Genomic DNA, 27,717 nt, shown 5'->3' with positions numbered 1-27,717 from the left:
ACACAAATGGTGTGACTCTACTTTGTGTACAACCAGAGAAATGAAAATTGTGCCCCATTTGTGTACAATTCATGAAAATAAAAAAATAAATTAATGAATTAAGTATACTCAGGGTAAAAAAAAAGTGAGAAATGATGAAGACATGCAGCATAGGGACTGCATGGAACACATCAAAAAAGAATGGCCTAGCATAACATTCATCACAATTCTGATCACATCACACTTAACTACCTGGGAGTAAACATTAGAATACACATTCATTTTGTATTCCTGATATCTAATGCATATTGGCACATAGATTATTATTAAATATTTCTCATCGCTGATCATGTTTTATTCACATGCTCTCATAAGCAAGTTTCTAATGTGAAATTGAGAATCCATCACTATTTAGTACTATATAATCTCAATTGTTAATTTTGTTTTGAACCTTGGGTATTGTGACTGCACAGTCACTCAGCAACACAATGTAATAAAAGACACACTGCACTTTCAGTCAAATGGGATATATTTAAATCCCAGGCATGGCATTTACTAATTAGAGAACTCATGATATTTGTTTCTTCATCTGAAAAAAAAGGAGAACAAATATCCGTCCTTGCCCTTTTCATACAGATGGCCCAAGAAAACTAATGGTTTGGGAGTAACAGAAATGTCTGTAGAAATTGCAACTCAATGCAGTTTCATTAGTATCTCCCTTAATAGACTTCTTAATTAAATTTACAATACTGTCAATATAATATTTTAGTGTTATCTTTATCAGAGTCTTTGAGCATCTTTTCTTGCCATAAATCTACTCTTTTTCCCTTGCCTTAAAAATTCAATGTATCCTTTGGATAAAGCATTTTCCTATTGAAGAAGAAATAATAAATCTTACATATAATAAATGTTTGAATGTTTAAAGCATTAAGCTCATATTGCCTGCAGTAGCAGAAACCTTTTTATATTTATTTTTAATTTCTTGAACAACTCATGGAAAAACTACTTTCTACCAACTATGACTTCTCCTGTCCTCAAAGGATGTTAAAATAATGAGCATGAAGTATACAATTTTCAGTATTTTCATTATGTCTTTTAATAATTTATGTTGAAAAAATGCTTTTTAAGGGTTCTCTGGATGCTTATATAACTTTATTGTGTCATAATGAAATTATAGAAATTATTTCTCAGTCTTTAAAATCTGTACTATGAACACTTTTATACAAACACAACCTTGATTCTCTGAAGAATAATCAAGGGATATTATGACTCATCATTGTAAAAGGTGACTATGTGTGATGTTTTCCTCCTTATACAAGGAACTTCCTGTACATTGAACTTACCTTTGTTCCCTAGAGCTTACAAATACAGAGAGGCAAGTACATGCGTGGCCTGGACTTCCCACCCTCTCATTCAATCCTACTTATAAGACTTTTAATAAGATCCACAAAGCCCATAGTCAGACATTATCACATACTTAACACTATGTGCCTATGCAAGAATTGGTTCTTTACTCTTCTACCCCTTCATACTACTAGGCTAAGGACAGTGTAGGTGTAATCCTTGCCCTTCATTGTTGCTTCCAGATCTTTTTCACTCCTTTCATCATAAAATGTTCAGCTATTAATACCATGTTATCAAAATATATTGCCCCCCCTTTGGAGTTATCTACTAATTTATGGGTCACTTTTTCTCATTTATGGTAACTTTTAGCTCCCCAGACCCTTCCTGACTCTAACCTTCTTCTTATAATCCTTGGTTTAATTCTCCTAGTATAGGAGCAGCTTCCTTAGAATAATTTTGTTAAAACTTAATATATCACTCCTCTATTCAAAGCCCTCCAATGTCTTCTCATTTCTCTAAAAGTAAAAGTAAGGCTTTACATATTCTGGTCCCCTTTTCACCTCTTTCATCTAGTCTAGTACTGATATCTGCATTCAAACTTTTCCAAATACACTGACTTTTTGCTGTCCTTTAAGAGTCAAAGCTCCAGCATCAGAACCTTTATGCTCGTGGTGCACTATCTTTTTAATATATATTTGTATGCGATTTGCTAAAATTTTGTTGAGAATTTTTGCGTCGATGTTCATTAAGGATTTTGGTCTGAAATTTTCTTTCCTCGATGTGTCTCTGTCTGGTTTAGGTATCAGGGTGATATTGGCTTCATAGAATGAGTTTGGGAGGGTTCTCTCCTCTTCTATTTCATGGAATACTTTGAGGAGTATTGGAATGAGCTCTTCTTTAAAGGTTTTGTAGAACTCGGCTGAGAACCCATCTGGTCCTGGACTTTTCTTTGTTGGTAGGCTTTTGATGACCTCTTCTATTTCATTGCTTGAAATTGGTTTATTTAAATTGTGTATGTCCTCCTCGTTCAGTTTAGGTAATTCATATGTCTCTAGTTATCCCAGGGATGCAAGGTTGGTTCAACATTCGGAAATCAATAAATGTCATTCACCACATCAACAGACTTAAAGTTAAGAATCACATGATTATTTCAATAGATGCAAAAAAAGCATTCGATAAAATACAGCATCCCTTCATGCTCAAAACACTAGAAAAAATTGGGGTAGTGGGAACATTCCTAAACATTATAAAGGCAATCTACGGTAAGCCCATGGCTAATATCATTCTAAATGGTGAAAAACTGAAAGCGTTCCCCCTAAAAACTGGAACAAGGCAGGGATGCCCTCTTTCACCACTTCTATTCAACATCGTCCTTGAGACTCTAGCCAGAGCAATCAGACAAACCAAAGAAATTAAAGGGATACGAATAGGAAAAGAAGAACTCAAACTATCCCTGTTCGCTGATGACATGATTATATATTTAGAGGAACCTGGAAATTCCACCAGAAAACTTTTAGAACTCATAAGTGAATTCAGTAAAGTAGCAGGTTACAAGATCAATGCTCATAAATCCAATGCATTTTTATACATAAGTGATGAATCTTCAGAAAGAGAAATTAGGAAAACTACCCCATTCACAATAGCATCGAAAAAAATAAAATACTTGGGAATCAATCTCACAAAAGAGGTGAAAGACCTCTACAATGAGAACTACAGAACACTAAAGAAAGAAATTCAAGAAAACCTTAGAAGATGGAAAGATCTCCCATGTTCCTGGATAGGCAGAATTAATATTGTCAAAATGGCTATACTACCTAAAGTGCTATACAGATTCAATGCAATTCCAATTAAAATCCCAATGATGTACCTTGCAGAAATAGAGCAAGCAATTATGAAATTCATCTGGAAGAATAAAAAACCTAGAATAGCTAAAGCAATCCTCAGTAGCAAGAGCGAAGCAGGGGGTATTGCAATACCAGATCTTCAACTCTACTACAAAGCAATAGTAACAAAAACGGCATGGTATTGGTACCAAAATAGAAAGGTGGATCAATGGTACAGAATAGAGGATATGGATACAAACCCAAATAAATACAATTTTCTCATACTAGACAAAGGTTCCAAAAATATGCAATGGAGAAAAGATAGCCTCTTCAACAAATGGTGCTGGGAAAACTGGAAAACCATATGCAATAGAATGAAATTAATTCCCTATCTCTCACCCTACACAAAACTCAACTCAAAATGGATCAAGGACCTCGGAATGAGACCAGAGACCCTGCATCTTATAGAAGAAAAAGTAGGTCCAAATCTTCAGCTTGTTGGCTTAGGATCAGACTTCCTTAACAGGACTCCCATAGCACAAGAAATAAAAGCAAGAATCAACAACTGGGAGAGATTCAAACTAAAAAGCTTTCTCTCAGCAAAGGAAACTATCAGAAATGTGAAGAGAGAGCCTACAGAGTGGGAGAATATTTTTGCCAACCATACCTCAGATAGAGCGCTAATTTCCAGAATCTATAAAGAACTCAAAAAACTCTACACCAAGAATACAAATAATCCAATCAACAAATGGGCTAAGGAAATGAACAGACACTTCACAGAAGAAGATGTACAAGTAATCAACAGATATATGAAAAAATGTTCAACATCCCTAGTAATAAGGGAAATGCAAATCAAAACTACCCTAAGATTTCATCTCACCCCAATTAGAATGGCAATTATCAAGAACACAAGCAACAATAGGTGTTGGCGAGGATGTGGTGAAAAAGGAACACTCATACATTGCTGGTGGGGCTGCAAATTAGTGCAGCCACTCTGGAAAGCAGTGTGGAGATTCCTCAGAAAGCTTGGAATGGAAACACCATTTGACCCAGCTATCCCACTCCTTGGCCTATACCCAAAGGACTTAAAATCAGCATACTACAGAGATACAGCCACATCAATGTTCATTGCTGCTCAATTCACCATAGCCAGATTGTGGAACCAACCTAGATGCCCTTCAGTTGATGAATGGATAAAGAAACTGTGGCATATTTATACAATGGAATATTACTCTGCAATGAAGAATGATAAAATTATGGCATTTGTAGGCAAATGGACGAAATTGGAGAATATCATGCTAAGTGAGATAAGCCAATCTCAAAAAACTAAAGGACGAATGATCTCACTGATAAGCGGATGAGGATATATAATGGGGGTTGGGAGGGGTTAGCATTAGGTTTAGGGTTAGGTTTAGAGTTAGGCTAAGGAGAGCGGTAAGAATGAAGGAAAGAAGGACTGTATAGAGGGAAAAGAGGGGTGGGAGGGGTGGGGGGGAAGGGAAAAAAATAAACATCATTACCCTATGTAAACATTAAAAATAAATAAATAAACAAAAAAAAATAAAAAAAAAGAACCTTTATGCTTACTGTTCCTGTTACCTGGTGCATTTTTGCTCTAAATGCCTACATCACCAATTCCATTACTTCCTTCAAGTCTTTTCTCAAAATCAAACTCAGTAAGGACTTCCAACCTACTCCATTCCTCAAATTCCTTCCCACTTTCATTTTTCTCTTTGGCACTTACTGTTTTAGGATAATATATACATAAATATATGTAAATATATATATTATCATTTTTTAGTTGCAGATGGACACAATACCTTTATTTATTTAATATTATGTGTTGCTGAGGATCAAACCCAGTACCTCACATGTGCTAGGCAAGCACTCTACCACTGAGCTACAACCCCAACCCTAAATATTTAATGAGTTTATCTTATCTGTTGTTGGACTCCACTCACTATAATATGTTCCTAGTGTGCAGTGATATTTTTTCTGTCTGCTTTGTTTGTTACTAATGTTTATACTATCTGGAAGTGCCTGAAGTATAGAGGTGCTCAATAAATACTTTTTAGATAAACTGAAAGAAATAATACATATGACTGAAGCACAATAAAGAATGCAATGAGAGTTCAGAAAATGGGACAAATTAGGAGAGAAGTTCAAGGATTCATAAAGGAATTTACTTAAAATCTAGGCCTTAAAAGATGGAGACAGCAGATACTGAAAGTAACTACGATAAAAGGCCCTTTTCTAATATTTATCCAAAAACTTGAATTTAACTATATTCAAATATCAATCAAGTGCTTAAATAAAAGATTCAATATTAGATTGTTTTCTGGTATATAATATCTTTATATGTTTATGAAATCACATCAGCATTTAGCCCTTGCCTCTTACCTATACTGAGGTAGACAACCAAATATTAATATTTATTGAGTAATATTGCCTCAATAGCTTAATTATCTATTTCAGTTACCTTTTGGCTAGCTAAATTTCATTGCTTGTTGATATATGTTCATGAATTATGCAATATTGATATTTTCTTATGCTATTTTTGTCAATTCATAAAAAATAGCCAAGTAACTCCACCCTTTTTCTTCCTTAAAGCAACTGTCAACTTCATGTGGAAAATGTGTACATGTGCAATACCTAATCAAATCAAAGAAGTTATCCCAATTACCTAAAATAAATTTATTAATTATCTGCACTTTTAACTAAAGCTACCAAATACTTAAAAATATTCTCCTTTTATAAGATTTCAGTGAGATTGCTTAGAAGGAAATACTATCGTATATTTGAAATCATTTCTTCTAAATGGGACTTCAACGAGGCATGTGATGCTGTTAGAGATGGTTTTAAAAATCAAAAAGTATTCTCCTGTAACCTTTCAGTTAAGATTCATTTATAATAAAGCTTTGCTTATACCAAAGGCAAAACGTGTTCCTAAGATGTCCCAAATGAATTCAATGGCAGTGGCACTCACATGAATGGTAAAAATGGTTGTGTAAAATAGGGATCGTGTCCACATATAATAAATAAATTACACATATAAAACATTTCCCTAAGCACAGAGAACTTTATTGAATCACTGAATCAAAGCAAACTGTATGCAAAATACATGAAAGAATATCTGAGATGTGAGTACTTAGTTATGTAATATAAACACAAAACACTCCGGACATCCCTGGGTTGTATTTTCTAAACTTGGTTCTGAACAACTATTTAACATAATGTTTTATAGATCTTAAGGCAAGCCAGTAGGGATATACATTCCTATAAATTCATGGATGTCATTTATTTCATTTTTAATAATCTCTATTATCTTTTATTAAATCTCTTCATACATCTGTTTCTTCAAAAGTTTGGCATTAAAAGCAAAAATATTATTTCTTAGTTTATAAGCAAAAGAGTTTTCACTATTAATTAACAGCTTGTAAATATCTAATGTTTCAAAAGAAATACTCCTTCATCAGGAAGGCTTTCCTATAATAATGAAACTTGACTAGCATCAATTAAATTATTCAAATTACTTAGCACTTACTCAATTTAAAATGATCCACTACTCTATTTCATAAACATAACTGATGTGCTTTGAAAGTATTACGTATTAGGAGCATTAATACTGAAGAAATATGAGACAACGTTAATTCTGAGAGTCAACTCTCACACCTCTATTGATGATTTCCCAATGATAATAATAATAATGACGACTAATTATCATAACCTAACATTTATTTAGTTCTTACTATTATGTCATAAAAGATGAGTAAGACACAGTCCTCCCCTCAAGGATCATTCAATATACTAAAGATTATAAGGCAACTACCTATGCAATCGTAGCATTTGGCAGTATATGAGAGGTACAAAATAGAAAACATAAGTGCTACTGGAGTTCAGAGGAGGGAGGTGATCATCATTCTTCTAAATCATCATAAAAATGTTGACAGAAAAATTGGCAGATGTACTGGAATGTACTATTTAAAAAGGAAGAGACCACGGAAGGAAAGGATATTCATAGCAATGGAAATAATAATAATAATAATAATAATAATAATAATAATAATTTAGCAATTGTTAAGTATTAACTATGTGTCCAACACTGGTATAAAGGTGAGTGTTTTAGTCAGGTGCAATGATGAATGCCTCTAATTCCAGCAGCTTGGGAGGCTGAGGTAGGAAGATCACAAGTTCAAAGACAGCCTTAGCAAAAGCAAAGCACTGAGCAACTCAGGGAGACCTGGTCTCTAAATAAAATACAGAATAGGGCTGGGGCTGTAGCTCAGGGATCAAGTGCCCCTGAGTTAATCCCCAGTACCAAAAAATAAAGTGCTTTACATTTATTTACTCATTTAATCCTTAACCACCTGATCAAGTTGGTATTAATTCTCTCCGTACCCCAGAAAAGTTAAATGGCTTGCCCATATTCACAAAGCTAGCAAGTTCACCCTGAAAACTCTATTTCTAGCTGCTCCTAGGAATCACCAAGTCAAAGGAAATAGATTCTCATTATCTGACTTCTCAAATTAAAGCTTCATTGTCAGCTCTCCAATTTTTGTCCTTATCCCCTCAGTCTACCTGGAACATAGAAATCATCTTTGACTCTACTTTCACAATTCACTTTGAACGGCAACTATGCTGTGGAAATTCTCACTTTGAGACTCTCATCTACTTCCTCCTCATTACCACAGGCACTATACATCATTACACAAGTCATTACAACCTTGTTTAGCTTAGCATTCCAACACTCATCAACCTATATATTTCTTTTTTTTATGCATTTTTAGTTGGCAATGGACCTTTATTTATTTACATGCAGTGTTGAGAATTGAACCCATGTGCTAGGTAAGTGCTCTACCGCTGGGATTATTGTGTCCCAAACAACATGCTGGGAAATGGTGATACAAAGATGGATAAAATATGGTTCTTCCACTCCAAGAGTCAAGATGAGATGAGAGTTATATGTAGAACTATGAGTGGATTAAGTAGGTGGAAGGGTGAAAGCATGGGGAGAAGGGAAACAGAAGTATGTACCAAAGTAGAGAAAGCATGTATGAAATTCTGAAGATAAAAGGGGAAAAGGAATGTTCAAGGACTCCAAAGTGATTGACTTGATTATAAAGGAGAAAGTAGCTTGAGATGAGATTGGCAATATGGGCAGGGATTAGAGGTTACAGGGTAGTATTTCTCATTTTTCAACTTCAGAGCTATTGACCTCTAAGGCCAGATAATTATTTGTTTTTGGGGAACGACTTTGTGCATTATAGGATGTTTAGTAGCATTCCTGGCTGCTACTAACCAGATGCCAGTAGCACCACTACCACCCAGTATGGCAAAGAACAATGTCTTCAAACAATGCCAAATGTGCTGTGTGAGCAAAATCACCTCCAGAAGAGAGCCACTGGTAAAGGACTTTGAAAGCCTTGTTAAAATGTTTGAACTTTATACTAAGAGCAAGAGGAATGTATGTAGCAGAATGGAAGAGGGACTAATTCTCAAGAGTAGTCAAGAATGGAGGCAGAGAAGTCAATCAGATTAGTACGCAATATTTTAATGTTGTTCATACTATTCTCCAGCACTACCACTTCAGTATAAGTGGGATAGAGTTATTTAATGTTCTTATCATATACCATTTTTTCTAAGTCTATGGCTTTGTTCACATAGGCTCTTAAAACCTAAAATAACATTTCTTGTAACTATTCAAGTCACCCAAATTCACTTAAGTTGTGCTTTCAATGTTATAATTAACATTCAATGTTCAATGTTACTTTCTAATTTATTATCCTTTGCAAAACCATTTTCTACTAACTTTTCCCCTCACCATAAATATATATGCAGTCTATATATAATACAATATCACGTTTCATTTATTTGGGGCTTATTTTTGGATTTTTTCATGCTTATAGTTAGTATTTCTGTCAATCATAAACTCCTAGAAAACAGAAATAATGTGTTCTACAACTTACACATTTTCCAGATCACTGAGCAAAATTTTGTGCCAAGAACATGTTCCATTTTAATTAAATTAAGACTCAAGCATAACTTATCAAAATGTATAATGTTTATACCCTTCAACTAAGCAATTCTTCTAATAGAAATATATTACAAAAGAGGATAGGAAAATAATTATAAGATAAATAACAAAACTAGTACCTGTTATAGCAAAATATTGAAGAAAACATAATATTTAATAGAGGAAATAAAAAATAAAATAGTCTATTACAATATATCATTTTGCATGCAAATGTAATTTCTCCACCATCTATAAGAAGATTCAGAATCAAAATTAATATATTTTCTTGTATCAGCTGAGATAAATCATTATTATACTGACTGGAAGTCTCTTAACTGTTAATTGGGAACAAAATTACAAACTCAGCAGAGTTAGGGCTCCTACACTGAGAAGCCTTCCATAGCCTTACAGGAAATATATAAATTTTAAAAATGAGCAAAGATCTTACTTTATATAATTGGCTATGCAATCCTCTGAAGAAAATGCATATTACAGATTTCTTATCCTGACAAAAGATGTCAAATGTTTGAAAAATTCTTTACATACACATTTTAAACATTTTTTAAGTTTTAAAACCATATTTTTAAACTAGATAAAAAAATAGATAAACTTTGGTATATATAAGTGGCTGAATAATTCAGGAACTTTTCTAGAGGTCTAAATATCAAATGATTTTACTTTTTTGATGAATTGACAATAAAAATCAAGGCAGGCTGTTCACTATATTTCCAAAATTTTAAATAATCTACGTTAGAAATGATTATATATGGTCACTTCTAAGAAATGGTAACAAACACATTAAAACCATTCTAGAATACCCAATTACATATTTATTCTATTTTATAAAGTTCTCAACCTTAAAATAAAACTTCAAATAATCTGTCTTAGTAATTCCAAGCAAGTCAAGGAGCAGTACACTCCTTCCTTTTCCTCACTTCCTACTTAAGGATATTATCAGATACCATAACTTTAAATAACCTAACAGCTTGCACTCATACTTAAGAGAGGCATTACATATTTCCTTTGAAAGGTTAAGTGGACAGAAACAAATCTGTCCATTCTCAGATCTGGAATATGCTTACTAGTTTAGCAGAGATTTTTTTTTTTTTTGCCACAGATATTACCAGTTTTCACTCGGTCAGATGATTCTGAGAATCTCGATAATGCTTCTACCCTGTTAAATAAGATCTAATGGATTAAGATATGAGTAGACCTTCTTGTAAGTCATGTTGGAGACTTTTCACAGGCACCCGCAAACCCCTGATATAAAAGTAACCAAGGGGTGCCAATGATGAAAGACTGTGTTGCCATGGTGTCATATCATAAATCATCAATTATTGTCTCTTATTATGAATGTGACAGCCACATACTGTCATAAAGGGATTTGCATTTTCATCTAGATTTAAGATTTTTTTCCAGACATCATTTGCTTTGTAAAAGAAATGTCATGACAACCGTCGAACACTTAAGCTTGTTATCAAGTATTCAAGCATTCATTTGGACTTTGTCAGTTTGGCATTTTGTCATTCTAACCCTTTTTGCATTATTGAGTAGTTCATCTTTACAGTTCATAAATATATTTCTAAACATAGGTATATAGTATAATAGGCTAAATCCAACACAAGCAATGGAACTCTTTTGGTTGCTATGACAACCTAAACTGATCAATTTCCTGTCACTGTTTTAAAAGAGGCACTCTCCTGTGGCCGTAAATACTAATTACAAACGCAAGCCGTTTGCTAACATGTTCAGCTTACAGATTAAAGCAGTTCATGCCTAATTTATCATTTAACATGTCCTCCCACATTTGTAGTGTGGTACGGAATGAATAATAACTTCACTTGTTTATAACATTTTCAACTTAATTTCACTAATTATTTTTGCAATTGTTGGAATTCTGCTATGCTACTAAAAATTCAGTAAACTCAATAGATTTGTGAAACACAAGGAAGGATTCTTAGATGTGATTTCTGAATTCAAGTTGAAATGTTTGCTTAAAATTGCATGCAACTTTTCATTTAAAAGAAGGTGGTTATATTTTATCTAGAAAAGTTCCAAAATTTTCAAGAATATACATGAAATAAAGTCTTGTTCCACCATGTATTCATTTAAGTTAAATAAAGAACTAATGTATTTGGTTAAAATCTGCAGATGGACAATATAAGTACAAGTTGATGTTCAAAATGGACAATCCAACTTTTAATAGAAAGTAGTATTTTAAGGGGAAAAATAACTCCAGCAGTCATTCAGTCATAGTATTATAATTTTAAGCCTTGCCTTCCCCAGCCACACACGTATTTTATATAAGCCTTAAATTCTATATTTCATGTTTTGAGCCAGAAAGAGGGGGTGAGAGGCTTGCTAACTATTTTTAAGTGTGATTAGAACAATGCTACAAAATTGTTAAACTATCCCTGAAGAACAACTCGGACCAACAATTATGGAAATGTTAGGACATCATTATTCCATCTAGAGTTTATTTTTTAACTAAAACATTTTTTTCCATCTTCCAGAATTCATGAATTACCTGATGGACAAAAGTATCCTAGTATGTACCATATGATTTAAATATTAGAACAAAGAACACCTAAACTGATCTTGCCCATTGTCTCACTAACCCCAAGCCTAGAATTTCTTTTTTAATCTCAAATTTTTTTTTTTTTGTTGTTGTTGTTTTAGTTGTATATGGACACAATACATTTATTTTATTGATTTATTTTTATGGGGTGCTGAGAATCAATAACCCAGTGCCTCACACGTGCTAGGAAAGCACTCTACCACTGAGCTACAACCCCAGCCCCCAAGTCTAGAATTTGATTTAAATTTTTTGCAACTTTCAAAGTTGAATGGGTACTTCCCAGACTTCAAATATTCACCTAACATTTCTAGAAGGCTGGCAACTTCTCAAATTCAAACATGATAAACACATTCCAGTTTATTTTCTGAAAAGAGCAGCTGGAACCTAAAAGAGTTTACCTCTGAGAATACTTGCTAAATACATTGTTTTGTGGGGAATTAAGCAAAATGGAAGATGTGAGGCCACACAACACTTCTCACCATATCATTTAACAGGGCCCACCCTGTCACCTCCATCACAACTTTGCCTTGTCTTTGGTTTTACAAAAGGGATCCTTCCCATAACCACAGTTAACACAAAATATACAACAAAAGAAAGTAAAAATCTTTTAGTGGGTCCCCTATGGTTACACAAGAAGTAGTAAAAAAGTGCTTCCAACTGCTTCTCAACCCAGCAGCTGTAGCCTCAACACTCTAGGGCTCTGAGGGCCTTCTGACAGCCTGTGCTCACAGGTGCTCCTCTTCTTCTAGCACCAGCTCAGTGACTCTGCAGCAGGAATTTTACATCACCATAGTGTGGAGGTGAAAGCTTCAGTGCCCTTATTTCAAAGGAAAATCTGGTCAGCTTGAAGCAATGAAAACTAATCAGAAGGCAGCCAGCCATTGGCTGTGAGCACATGTTCAGTAAAACAAAGAATAGAATCAAAAGTGTAGGGTTCTTTTTAGTTGTTTTTTTTTTTTAAGTTTTTTAGTGGTTTTGTGTGTGTGTATATATATGTATATATATATATGTATATATATATGTATATATATACATATATATATATATCTCCAACTCAACTGTAGATTGCTTCCTACATCTTGTCACATGGATGCCAAATCTCAAAAAGCAAATTATAAAATGTCATAAGCTGCTGTACAACATGTAAAGCAGAACAGAGAATAATTTAAGTAATAGTAATACAATTCAGTTGCTCAATAAACATTTATTGACTATTGAAGACTAAATATCAGGGAAATGTGCTATGTATTAGAGATACAATGGTTATAAAAGCCAAGGCATGGTATCTACAGTTTATTATACTTGCACTGAATTGAGCATTTAAAATAAATTCTTACAAATGTTGGATTTGCTCACTTTTGCTCTTTGCAATAATTCTGTGAGATACAATCTTAGGTTCAATTTATGGATAAGAATATTGTAGATATTATTTGCCTGTAGTAACAGAGCTAGTTGATGGCATGATGTGGAATTAAACACAAGATTACTGAATACAAATTCAAGGCTCTTACCATTTTAACAGCATTTCCAAAAGTTTGTTTTATGAAATATTAGGTTCCTGAACAAAACATTTTCCTTTAATTCAAAAAAAACTGAAAACGTTCAATGTAGTGTCTTCTATTTATTCATAGAATACATTAACAAATTATGGAGTGTGAGAACACCTGCATTAAATACATTTGTTTATTAACCCCATGTCCCCTAAATTTATTTGGTCCCCAAATCCTCTCTGAGGAAAAATGAATCCACCATGACTCAGGACTGATGGTAAGCTAGTTTATTGAGATCAGGTTAGGAGTGGGGATTCCTAGAAGGACATATATTTTCCAGAATTGCATAATGTATTTCTAAATCTATGTATGACAATGTGTATGGCTACAGAAGACTATAACGCTTTTGATCCTTTTCTTACTAGATATTATTAGAGTAAAGGGGAAAGATGTACATGTTAAGAGAATAAGGTCCATATGCATTATTAAGATGATGGTGAATTTGGAGCACTAACAAGAAAATGAAGTTGAGATCATGTCCCTCACCCTTTTTCTTAGTCACCTTCAGATTTTCCTCATGACTAAGATTACATTTTCCCAAACTACTACTTGGAGAAGTCATTGGAGTAGTCACTGATTCTAGGCATAAAACACCTAGTACAAGAGAGTAAAGAACTGCACACACAAAATATTCCACAATGTTGGTAACATGTCAAAGGCACACAAGAGCCAAATGAAAAAGTTCCCAATAACCAAAGATAGAACAATTTAAGCAATAAGATAAATACTGTATTATCGCATTATAACCCAATGTATAAAATATATACTTATGAGTCTATACTGTTATTAAATAAACAATTAAATAAATAATTGGAGGAAAATAGAAAAATCTCCCAGCAAGAAGTTTCCAAATAATTTTGCATACAGGGACTACCTTCCAAAGACTCTCAAAGAGTACCCTAGAGAAAGGCCATGTGGGGGTACGGGTAAATTTGCAATGGAGAAACCTGACAAACTTTTGTAGTCTTCCTTCCCAAAACATAAAATCCAAATTTAATCACAAGAAAATCATCAGACAAGCCCCCTTATGGGATATTCTACAAATACCTGACCGGTACTAAACATAACTGTGGAGGAGAAAAACTACTACAGTCAAAGGGAGTGTAAGGAGACATGTCAACTAAATATAATGTGGTACCCTACATCCTAGAACAGATACAGGTCATTAAGGAAAAACTGAGGAAGTGTGAATAAAACATGAACTTTGATTTCAAATAATATGTAATATTGGTTCTTAAATTTTGACAAATCAATTCATTAATTTTAAGACATTAATAATAAAAGAAACTGCATACAAGTTATATTGGAACTCTATGTACAATCTTTGCAATTTTTCTGTAAATGTATAAGTTTTCTAAAATAAAACATTTACTTAAAAAAACCAGGCTGGATTGTATGCAGCTCAGTAGTAGAACATGTGCTTAGGATGCATGAGGCCCTGGGTTCAATCCCCAGCATATAGAAAGACAACCAAACACATAAACAATGCCCCTAACCACTTTTGCACCAAGCCTACTTTTCTAAAAAATCATTTTATCCCTAAATTAACTGAAGTATAATTTAGTTCCAAAAACCACAAGTGACTTGTGAAGGACAGCTGAACAAACTAAATTAAGTGAAGAGCAATTTGTTTTAATACTACAAAATGTAAAAAATGTACAGACTACTTTTTAAATGAGTTGTTTAAATCAGATATCCTAAATTTCTTCACAAAATATTTTGAATCCAGGGGATATTTTCTTTCCAAATTCATTGATAAAAAATACAAACTACTATCTTCTTTATACCTAATATATCAGATAAAACTTTAGGGGAATTAATGAATAATTGTAAAACTCACAGCATAAAGCATATAATAACACCATTTTTGTAATGTAGGCTAGTTACTTTTAAAGAAGCATGACAATACAGTTCTATTCACCAACTATATCATTACACCAATATACTGCTTGTCTAGAACTAATAAATCAAAAGGAAAATGTTAATATGAAAAGAAAATCAAAGAATAATTTTACTTATACATTTAAATAAAAATATTCTGTAAAACAAAACTATTCTGTAATGATAAATAAGTTCTAAATTCTTTTAAATACTCCCAATTGTAAAGCATGGTTGTTGCTATTAAAAAGCTTCAATATGTTATATTTTAATAGCATTTACACATTTAAAAGATTCTGGGGCACTGTATGTATCCTAGCATCCAGAAATATGTTTCATGAATTATGAATAATAAGTCATTTAAATGAATCTATTGATTGAGCAATGCATATTTATACATCTCAGCTTTCTATTTTTTAAAAAAAACATTTTTACATTTAATTAATGATTCATTTTTTATACATTTCATCTTTTGATCAATAAAAGTAGTTTTTAAAAAGTCCAAATGATAATCAAAAGTAACATCTTTGGAGTTCTAATACGCTGGGAGGGCGAGAACCCTTTGGAGGAAGCAAATTCTTTGTATTGAAAACGTGGTGTTATCAAAAACAGAAAGCAAGACATGTCTTTAGGGCACTTAAAATTTATCTACAGGACTTCAGTGCATGTTGCCATGGAACATAATTCCTTCAAGGACTACAAACCAATGAACAGCCATTTTGGAATAATAGTCCCATTTCTTAACATTATTTTGTACCATTCATCAAGATGTATTACAAACCATACCAATTTAGGGACAATGCATTGCCTTTTCTAATGCATTCATACTGGGTCTTAGAATCAACTCCATTTTAGCAACTAATTAGTTACACTGACAAACTTTTAAGAATAGGGCTATACAATTTTAGAAAATGTCACCACTTTCTTTGTAAATTAATGATATGTTCCCCATTGCACCATAATAGGTGGTTATCAGCCTTTCCTCTTTATTCTGTCTCAGTCATTTAGTTAAAACTACCCTGCGCCCTCCAGAGAAATTCATAGTCTGTCACCCTACTCACTGGTGTCTAGATTTATGGATATTTTAGCAGTCCCTTCATTTTCACATCACCAGGCAACTCTTCATGGTTTAAAAGAAAGGACAGACTTCACCTGAACATTTGGACAAGTATCCTAGTACAAAATTCTGGTTTTTTTCCACAATTTCACTTTGCTTTTATTTTTAAAGAAACACACAGCCTGAGATCTAATGTATTGCACCTTCACATTATTAAATGAAACATGCAGAACATTACATTATTATGCTACACATGGCTAAGAAATTTTAGTATTCACAGGATTATGGTAATTAAGTCTTCCTTCACTTTGGGTGATGTGACACTTGCTTGACTATAATGTCATTCCACTTAAAGTCTGTGTAAACAACATTATCTTAGTCACTCTGCATTACGTTTCCAACTGTGAGCAAAATTACAAGGTCAGAGTGGACAAGAATGTAGGTAATTCCAAGGAAACATCATGTAAATGACTTGCTCAGAGTTCAAACCAGGTTTTTAATAGTAACACAAAGGAATATTTTCTGTAGTAATATCATAGTATTATTATCTAGATGCCATCTGTGTCAAAGCACATAAGTTTACTTGGAGGCAGTGATAAAGACAAACGTATCCATGATTTTGATGTTTTGTAGATAAAAGTCAAATTTTGTTTGCCAAGGTTTCATTCAAACTAACAAAAGTGGGGATCCTCAGTAAAGAGTAGTAGTACATGTAATGATTGAAATTGGTTTTGTAAATAAAGAGTCATTACTATCTCAAATACATATAGTAAATTTTACAAATGAACATGATAAAGGCAATACACAATTTTGTGCTTCCTCCTTTCTTATTTTAATAAATATTGAGCAGCCACAATATTCGTTTTTTTACACAAATAGTATTGATTCCTCAAAAGCCTTGACAGTCACTTAGTGAACTATGTCCAAGAAGTGCTGCTTGAAAATTCTCTGAATCTGTATCTTTGAAACTTGCTTAAAGATTTGGGATATCTGTTTTAAGTGATTTAACTAGTGCTATTGAAAAAGTTGGACAACTTGATTAAATCTCCATATAGAATTTGTAGGATCTGGGAAAAGGTAATCTCGATGATCTTGGCAGAATTTTCTCTTCACTGAACTCGTGGAAGTAGCACAGTAAACAAAATAGTGTCTTCCAGAATATGCTTAAAGTGCAAAATAGAGGGCCAATTAGCAAAAATTGCAATAAAACTTCTTAAATATGAGCCCTACAATCAGATATCAAACAGGTCAAACAGGTTAAAAATTCTCAAAAGCAATTTATGTGGGATTCTCTGGACTTACTGTCACATTAAATGAGGTATATGCATATATATTATATTAATCTAGAGATCATATGAACAAAGCGTGTGAACCACAATTTTTGTTTAATATGGATATTGAAATTCTGTAAGAGGTCAATTCAATTTCTAGAATTGCCATAGTCAAAATGTTTTTCCAGGACTACTCACAGAGAGACTCCTAAAAGTATCTTCATTGCCATAGAGTACATGACTTAGGTTTTTTTATCAGAATTTTTATCTTTCATATATACAACTTCACTCATGGCATAACCAATGCTCAATGTCATCATAGAGAAGCAGAACTTTCTGTATAAAGCTCACTGAAAATAATTGGTATCTTGATCTAAAGAGAGGATATACTTGTGTATTTGTGCATGTATGTGAGTATGATATATTTGCAAATCTGGGGATTTAAATAAAATTAATATTTACTGATTCCCTTTTGTATTTTAATCTCTTAAATTATTCTAGCTGAATGTTCTTTCCAGCAGCACCCATAAAATATAATAAACCCTGAAAGCTCTTTATTAAATATGAGGGCAAAGATACAGATCATTCTAATCAAAAGTCTCTCCAAAACACAAACTCCAATTACTTAGCACCTTATCAAAAAAAAAAAATTAAAGAACATGCTGCATCATCCTCCTTCTACCTTAGTTATGTGGAGCACCATAAAAGCACTGATGGAATCAAACAATAAGTGAGCTGAAAATACTGAATATTCTCTTCTCTGAATCAGAAACATGTAAACGATTCACCTGAAAGCAAACACAATGTCATTACAAATAGTGGTTGAGCTTTCACTGTATTTCAGTATTTGTAATGTGATGCTTCAGAATGGGAAAAACTGAAGATGGATTCAAGATTCTGTAGCATCTGTCTATGTCCTATAATAATATTTTTGCTTCATTTTCTCCCCCATTCCACCCCCAATTTTCCTTGAATTAGGATAAACACAAAGATAAATTAGGTAAACCTGTGATCTTAACTAAGCCATAGGACATTACAAAAGTTTTTATGAATTGATAAAACCTAACTTTTGTCTTTATGTTTTATGCACAAGTGAAATAAAGATTCAAGGAAAAAGGAAGATATATCTCACAACCATAGTGTTTCTCTAAGACTTGTTTAGTCCAATACCTAACTAAGCCCTAAAACCACACAGTGATTTGCAGGGTGATTTCAAGTCCATCAACTTTTGAAATTTTCCCCCCAGAGCTCTACCAGATATACCACACTATCTCATCAAATGAGGAGTTATATGAAAGTGCTTTATCACCAAAAAGACACTTTGCAAACTTAAAATAGTATTATTATACTTTTCTGAACTATAAATGTTTAAAAATGAATAAAACACAAATAATACCAGTAGATACTGTTATATGCACTAAGTGATTAGAAAGACTGTTTCATTTGTATGTGTGTAATTATGAAGAGAAATATTAAAAGTAATCATTTTTATTCAAAGTGATTATTTGTTAAAAAAAAAAGTCTACTGCATTGGCAAGAATGTGGGGAAATGGGAATTCTTGTACAATGCTTGTGGGATGGTAAATAAGAATGATTTCATATTAACTATTATGAAGATGTGCATAGTCCAAAACCCAACAACTGTACTTCTAGGTTGATATCCTACATAAGTTCTACACAAGGACACAAGGCATGATGTGCATTACAGCACTGTTTGTAATAACAAAAATTTGGAACCGACCTAAATGTCCATCAATATAGAAAATAATCATCACAAGCTCTGTCATATTCATTTACAGAAATAGAATAATTGATGATTAAAAGAATGAATCAACTAGATTCACATGTATTAATGTGGATAAGACTCAAAACCAGGGCAAACACAATTATAAAGGATGATACATTATCAGAACTTTAGGTGCATTTTAAAAACATAAAGATCATATTATTTTCTCATAACTTTAAAATTTCAAAGCAATGAAACTGTTCAACTTTAAGAGAGTACGAAGGGTGAAACAGAAACGAGATTATTGTTACCAATATCATTAATGTTTTACAGATGCAATTTTGTTTTAAATTGGGTTCTGAGTAAATTGGAGGCCTGGTTATTTGCCCACAGGCATCTTATTATTTTCTACTCTTTCTGTTTGAACTATTTTATAATTAATCTTGCTAATTTTTATACTATCAAAATGATGTTACCAAAAGTGATTTCAGAATAGAAATACCATTTTAAATATGCCAGAAATGTGGGTGTATTTGTGTATAGGTGTATGTATGTGTATGTGTATATATACATATTCATATGTATATCAGAAATGAGGAGATTTAATAATAAGGTTGATACCAGTTCACAGGTTATATAACATATAATATATGGGTCCAAAGCATTTGCACTTTGGAATCCAACTGCCTTCATTCAAATGCTAGTTCTGATATTTGAGGCTAGATATTCTTGGATGAGTCAATGAACCTTCTCTGCAACTTGGTATCATCATCTGTAAAACTAGGATTATAATAACAGCACCAACATTGTAGGGTTGTTAGGATGATTTAATAAACTAAATACAGAACATCACTTCCTATCATTTTTGACTAATGTAAGATATTATTAAATTCTGGAAAAAGAAAGAACTATTGTTCATCAATTTTTATCTTGATTTATCTTATTTATGTGTCTAAATTTAGTTAATAGGTTTAATTAATTAGTATTTGTAAACATATTTCATTCTTTTCATGGAACAAATTAATTATGGTCAAAACTATTAGAAAGGGCAGCACTATCTACACAAATTTAAGCAAATATCAACAGTTTTGTACACTATCATACATGTTGAACAGTTTTCAATTTCTTATCTTTCCTATGTGTCTATGTGAAACCTTCAACTAGAATAAGCATCAACAAATGAGATTTTTCTAGTGCATTTAGCATTTGAGATTGAGTTTTATTATCTTTTTTTTTTTTACTTTTCAAAGATTTTTAGTTTCTCAAGAGAGATCACAATGTTAATTTACTATCCCAACTGAGGATTTATGGTGCAGATCATAGGAGTCGTTAAAGCAGGTTTAGCAGTGGGGTGTTTTTCTTTCCCTTATTCTTTCCTTTTTTTTGTCTAGAGAGATTGGAATTTAATTGTTTCCTTTTCAGACAAATATGCTTTTGGGTTGCCAGTGGTGAAAGGAGCATACAGATGTCAAAAGCATTGTAGCACAGTGGGATTATGTGTTAAGGTCCAGGGCAGGACAGACAAACAAGCAAAGTCTCAGATCAGTCAAACAGTTACCTCTTAATAAAATCTCAAATGACCAACTTTTGTTTTGTATTTGTCAATGTCTATCAAAAGTTCAGATGAAGTTCTGTTGTGTTAACTACTTAAATTTCTTTTATTTCTTATTTTAACCATTTGTAAAAATAAAGGAAATTTTTTAGATGGAAATGGAACTATGTTTAAAGGCAATCCAATTTAAAATAGAACAACACATGCTATACACATGAATTTCTTCCTATTAAAGTACAACAAATTAGGCTTTAAATAGAAAACTATGCTATGTAACAGAACCATGCTTATATATTCTCTTTGGCAGTAATGATCTGTTTCACACTGCATTTCACTGATAAACATGAATGCAAAAATAATCATAATTTTAATTTCCAAATCACTTTAAGGAAAACTATATTGGCTATTTCTATGTATTAAAAATGGCACATAGTCACCATTTTGAGTACCAGAATTATTTACAGGCACTCCACCTACTATTTATTTACTTTTACTTTACACTATTTTCTGTCATCAAGTGCTTCGGTACATTTTATAATAAACTGTGACTTTTGGTTTTGGTTTTGGTTTTTATTATTGAAGTACATAAAGAATTTACAATTTAGAGCACAGGTCACAAACTGATATCCCATGGACTGAATCCAGTCACATTCGCATTTTGTTTTCTCTGCACAGTGTTGGATTTTTTTCTTTTTATTAATTTATTTACCAATACTTAAGTCTTGGAGAATTTCATATATATGTGGTTTCTCTTAAAAGTAAGACCTTAACAACACTAAATTAACATTCCCACATGGAAGCAATCAGCTTAGATGAGTGGTAGCCACCACCTTTGGAAAAAAAATACATACATTTTAGTTCACCATATTCCCTACTACTCCCTATTGCTCATAATCTTTCTTTTATATCACCAGCCTTGCCTCCATAGGCATCAGAGTTTGTGGTTTTCCTGGTTCTCTATGGTTTGAGTAATTTAATACATATATTTTCAAAAACAATTCTTGGTTTTCTCATATTTCAGCAAATGCAAAATCTTATAAAACACATGTACATATGTACTGTGTGCTCTGATAATCTAGAAATGAAACTATATACTTATAAACTACAGTGATATTTAATTAAGAGTTAATTTGACATGAATTTACAAGTAATTTTACTAGAAAAATAAAAATAAAAGCTGATTTCAATGCCTGAGTTCAATTACATTCATAGAAAATCAGAAACACTTAATATCCAAACTTAAACTCAAAATTCAATCCATCTCATTCAGTTATAATAAATCATTAATAAATTTTGTTGGTTCTAGTGTCCCCAGCTTTGATGTCACAGTTGAATACAAAGTTTGGCACTTAAGGAGGCACATCCACTGCTTCAGGTCACTTGGGTATTATTTAGTGTGCATGATATTTAAGACTAAGTTTTAATTTAAAAATGTTCTAGATATTAGAACACCATCATAGTGATTCTCATGTCCTGTATTTAAAACTTAAAACAATAAATCAAATAATGCAGTCCTCATCTCCCCTCAAAGGCCCTATTACATTTTTCTTATAGAAAAATATGGACAAAGCTTACATCAAGGGCAGCCCTAAAGGAAAAGAAAAAAACATTACCAAAAGGTAATTTACTCTTAGAAGGGTGTTTGGAAGAGAAGTGGAGGCTCTATCGCCAGGCAATAACAAAATGTACATCAGGATCAAGTTTCCCTTCCTCTCTTGTCTCTGACTCACTATCCATTCTTTTTCCCATAACAACCTGAAAGAATGAGGCCTGGAATAATATGCTATTTCTATTTGCAATTTAACTAAAATTTTCACAGTTATTTCAGGAGGTTTCAAGTGTAAATCTTCTCGGACTTCTGACTATTTTCAAAACACATTATTGGAAAAAAAAGAATTTCAGATATTGTAGAACTACTAGCTTGCCTACAAAATATAACTGTTCCTATTACTTAGAACTTGGAAAGCCTAGTTCTTTTCCATGCTGTAGCACACTTAATAGCCTGTGCTGCCCTGCAAAAGTGAATGTACCTTCCTAAGCATTTCATGGCCAAGGGGTAGGTGGGCATCTGAAATACTTTCCCATTATTTTACATAAGTGTCATGGTTTTTATATCAATGACCCTTACTCAGTCCCCATCAACTTGCAGCTTGAAAAAAGCTAGAAAATAGCTTCTGTTTTAGTTAGTGAGGGAGTTGCTCCCTGTGCCTGCCAGTCATCATCCCACTGTATGATCCTGGGATTCATTTCCAGTTAATAGATATAAATGATCACTAACTGGAAATAGTGAAACCAGTGGAGACCCCAAATAACTAGAACCCTCAAATGAATGGACTGGTTCTAATAGATATTTGGATTTCATTTTTCTTATTATCACTAAAGGACTAAGCAAGATTCAACATTTGCAGCTAAAATTTCAAAATGGCTCCCCTCTCCTACCTTAGGAAGTATAGTCTAGGGAACAAGATTATGGAAGTTGGGTTTAATCTGTACAGGTTCCAGGACATTTTGAGGAAGTTGATTTTTAAAAAATAAATACATAAATACCTGTTTACAGCTTGTTTTCTTGTCATTTGCCTCTTCCTTCTAAAAGGAGAGTGTAGCAAAAAATAAATAAATAAAACTGGTTAATTGAGAGTTCTGGTTAGTTAGCTTCCAATTAATTAAGGCTTTATTATATTTCACAAAAAATCTTCTTAAATTCTGCAGAAATTTTAGATAGCTTACACACAATGAAACACCAGCAGGGAAGAACACAAAGAAGGTAGGAAAGCCTGAATTGCTTTTAGATAGTGTTTTAAATATATGGAAAATGTTATTACATTTCTGGTCTAACCCCAATTGAGTAAAAAATAATGTGAAATGTCATGTGGTTTAGGGCTTTTCTCTATATGAAGGCAAGAAAATAAAGTTATAGATTTCTGTTGAAGAAAATGGCCTCGGGTCGTAACAATTCCAAAAAAGATTCAGTAATATGATGTCTTTTCCCTTCCTTTCAAGAACCTTCCTTCGCATCCCATTGGGTATTCCACTACTTTTTTTATTGGGCCAACAAGATGATAAAAGTAAGTAATCACATCATTATGTACTTATTTGTAGATCAACAATACAGAACTATCTTACATGTTCCCCACAAGGGTTACACATTCACACATACACACACACACACACACACACACACATACACACACACCCACCACACATATACACAGTCATACAAACATCCACACAAAAGAAAATTAAACACATACAGAAGAAATCAATAAAAGTCCCACCTAGTTAGCTTGTTAACAAACAACCATTCTTTTTGAAAAATATTTTTTTAGTTAGGGGTGGACACAATACCTTCATTTTATTTATTCGATTTTATGTGATACTAAGGATCTAACCCAGTGCCTCACGCATGCTAGGTAAGCACTCTACCACTTGAGCTACAACCCCAGCCCCACAAAACAGTCATTCTTTCCAGTAGTGTATTAATTTTCACTGTTCCCAATCCTTCAGCAAAGAACACCAAAAATCTAAAGTGACATGCTAAAAAAACTATAAGGACTACGATCTTTCTCTTTTAAGTATTAATGCATTTCTTAGTAGCAAAGAAACACGAATCTCCTACGACGCCCATCATAAATAATCGTGGCTGGTTCATTGCTCCCTTTTCTTCTAATGACCTTTTTGTTAAGTGTCTCCTTTCAGGCCTTTTGTTGGTTTTGTAAAAATTTTTACATGTTTGTTTTTTTAAAAGAAACTGTTTCTGTGCTTCAAAGGTCTGTATAAGGGTATCTAAATAAACAAGAAAAGCAAACCTTTATCTAATGTTGGGGAAAAAAAGTGAGAAGGAAGGTGAGCCTTTTTTTCATCTACTCTTATGTTCTGTCACTTCACTGTCAAAAATATTTGATTTGGCTTTACAGTTTGTTCATTTAATCATTTTTGCAATGACACTTTTCTTAAATAGGATATACTCATAAAAATCAAATCAGTGATATCACATGCTTGCTTAATCTAATGGGCAACATATTACTATATTTGAGGGTCTTTTTCCATGTTATCAAAGATTCTCCCTTTTCCTTATTTATAAAACTTTCTAAATTCAACAGAATTATTTTGGCTATCATCTTATGTATATTATTACACAAGTCTCCAAAATATAAAAAGCTTTTAACTATATTATACATAATTGAAATTTAGATTACAAAATTACTGACTTCTGAAACATTCTTGTTAAAACACTAATGTATAAATGTATAATAATATAATAATATAATATAATATATTATAATATAATAATAATGTATAAATGTATAAAATGCTAAGAGTTTGTTAACTGTACTTTCATTAAAGATTAAAAAGTTTCTTAGAAAAGTTAGAATTTTACCTTGATGTTTGAAAATTATGGATTTGTCTTGTCTAATGTGGAGAATATATTTTATAGTGCTGCCTAACAGTAGCTATAACTCTAGCACTTTAAAGTCTATATGTGAAAAATATATTTGTCCCTCAGTATCTCTGAGGAATTGGTTTCAGGACAGCTCGCAGATACTGAATATGTGAATACTCAAGAATAAAATGGCACTGTATTTGCATATAATATGTGTATATCCTCCTGTATATTTCAAATCATCTCTATATTTTCTACAATACCTAACAATGTACATGCTATGCAAATAGTTGGTATATCATATTGTGCAGGAAATAATGACAAGAAAAAGAGCATCTGTACATGTTCAGTGCAGAAGCAATATTTTTTCACAATAATTTTTAATCCACAGTTGATTGAATCTATGGATAGGAAACCCACAGATACTGAGGGCTTGATACACATTATTTTTTACATTCTAGGTAAAATGTAATTTCTATACTTCTGAATTTTTTCCTCCTGTAACATCAACTAATTCATTTTGGCATTCCTTACACTTTGCCAAATAATCAACATTTTGGAATATGTTATGGAACAAACACATTATTCTACTAATAATATCAACAAAGTACAGAATAGCCGATCTTGTGAAGAAAATGATCTAAGTTCCCTGGAGTTGGACTAGAATATTTCATATTCCTTCTAATTCCTTTGTCTACTAAAGCTTCCTATTTGATTTCCTCCATATTTGTGAGTCTGGGTATGTAATTAAAGTTATAAACAAATGGCCTGAAATTCACTAAAATGTATCTTTGTGATTGAAATACACATATGGCCATATTCTTATAAAGCTACTGGCAGAAAACAGGTTACATACAATCAAAAACATTGCATCAGATATGATACTCAGTATATCTCTACCCACTGAGGTCTTGCAACATATGCTGGTAAGTAGTAGTGTTTTCTACATAGCTCACTGACTCCAGCCATCATTGCTGCTATATGCCATAAGGACACTAATTAATGTTATTAAAGAAAGACCTTTCCTCTATGTACAAGTTATGAATATAAGGTAATTCTACTCAGGTTGAGACTCAAGAAGATAATAATTAAGAGTAGGCTGTATTTTGAATTAGTCAAAGTCACATTTACTCTGTAACACTGATAGACAAATTTGTTACTTTTATTCTTCCAAATTTTGTTGCAAAGTTATACACAGTTAATGTCAGGGATGTAGCCATCTTTGATTGAAGTCAGTTTTGTAAAGAATCAGAGATATGGAATTCTCACTTTTAAAACTGAAATTTAGACCACAGAATTACATTTAATAATACAACAAAAAACGCAAAAATATTTGACAAGAAAGGATAAAATACCACAAAGTAAGAAATTCAGTTAAAAATTCAGACATTATTTATGTATCTTGGTCTTTTTCAAAATAAACTGAAAATTCACTGTCAAATTTAACATAGTCTCACCCCAATTAGAATGGGGATTATCAAGAATACAAGCAACAATAGGTGTTGGTGAGGACGTGGGGAAAAGGGTACACTCGTACATTGCTGGTGGGGTTGCAAATTAGTGCAGCCACTCTGGAAAGCAGTATGGAGATTCCTTAGAAAACTTGGAATGGAACCACCATTTGATCCAGCTATCCCACTCCTTGGCCTACACCCAAAGGACTTAAAATCAGCATACGACAGTGATGCAGCCACATCAATGTTGATAACTGCTCAATTCACAATAGCCAGATTGTGGAACCAACCTAGATGCCCTTCGATTGATGAATGGATAAAGAAACTGTGGTATATTATGATGGAATATTACTCCGCCATAAAGAATAATAAAATTATGGCATTTGCAGGCAAATGGATGAAATTGGAGAATATCATGCTAAGTGAGATAAGCCATTCTCAAAAAACCAAAAGGCGAATGAATGATCTTGCTGATAAGCGGATGGTGATACATAATGGGGGGCGGGCGGGAGGGAGGCAAGAATGGAGGGAGGAGGAACTGTATAGAGGGAAAAGAGAGGTGGGAGGGGTGGGAGGGGTGGGAGGGGTGGGGGACAGGAAAAAATAACAGAATAAATCAAACAGCATTGCCTATGTAAATGTATGATTACACAAATGGTACACCTCTACTTCATGTATAACCAGAGAAACAAGTTGTAACCCATTCGTTTACAATAAAAAAAATTAACATAGTATGTTCAACATCTGATGTTCAGTAACTAAATAGTGTACTCCTTTCTCTAATTCTGCAAACGAGACAAAGACCTTAAATAGAGAATTTTAAATATACAGTCAACCTTTGAAGTTCAGTAAAAGTGGTGGTGGGTAATGTAAGTAAAGACAAAAGGGAGACATTACTTTCTATATTTTCAATTAGTGCAGCTCTTCTATTCCCATGTGATATACTGGGGGTGTCTGAACTGTCTTGGTTGACTTTCCACTGTCATGCCTATTTAACAGATGAGGAAAATAGCCCCAAGATGTAAAATTATCTGGCCAAGGTCTCAGAGCAAGCTAAAATTAAATGTATACTGATACCTAATTCACAGCTATTTTTTCTAAATGTGTGGCC

At 32.9% G+C, this 27,717-nt stretch overlaps 1 protein-coding gene across 10 annotated transcripts in view; it reads right to left on the bottom strand.

The window, feature by feature from the left end:
- Positions 1-27,717, bottom strand: part of Dach2 (dachshund family transcription factor 2) — a 557,008-nt gene that overhangs the window by 392,932 nt on the left and 136,359 nt on the right. For 7 of the 10 annotated variants that reach the window (XM_047535143.1, XM_047535144.1, XM_047535139.1 and 4 more), the window contains exon 2: positions 23,319-23,357. The exons of the other annotated variants lie outside the window; for them this stretch is intronic. In XM_047535143.1, the coding sequence (XP_047391099.1) occupies positions 23,319-23,357 (39 nt within the window). The remainder of the gene's footprint in view (positions 1-23,318; positions 23,358-27,717) is intronic. 10 annotated transcript variants of the gene reach the window in all.

Source organism: Sciurus carolinensis, chromosome X, assembly GCF_902686445.1.
Source record: "Sciurus carolinensis chromosome X, mSciCar1.2, whole genome shotgun sequence".
In the NCBI taxonomy this organism is placed as follows: Eukaryota; Metazoa; Chordata; class Mammalia; order Rodentia; family Sciuridae; genus Sciurus; species Sciurus carolinensis.
Note: the sequence above shows the minus strand (reverse complement) of the source record. Positions and strands in the feature narration are given on the sequence as shown.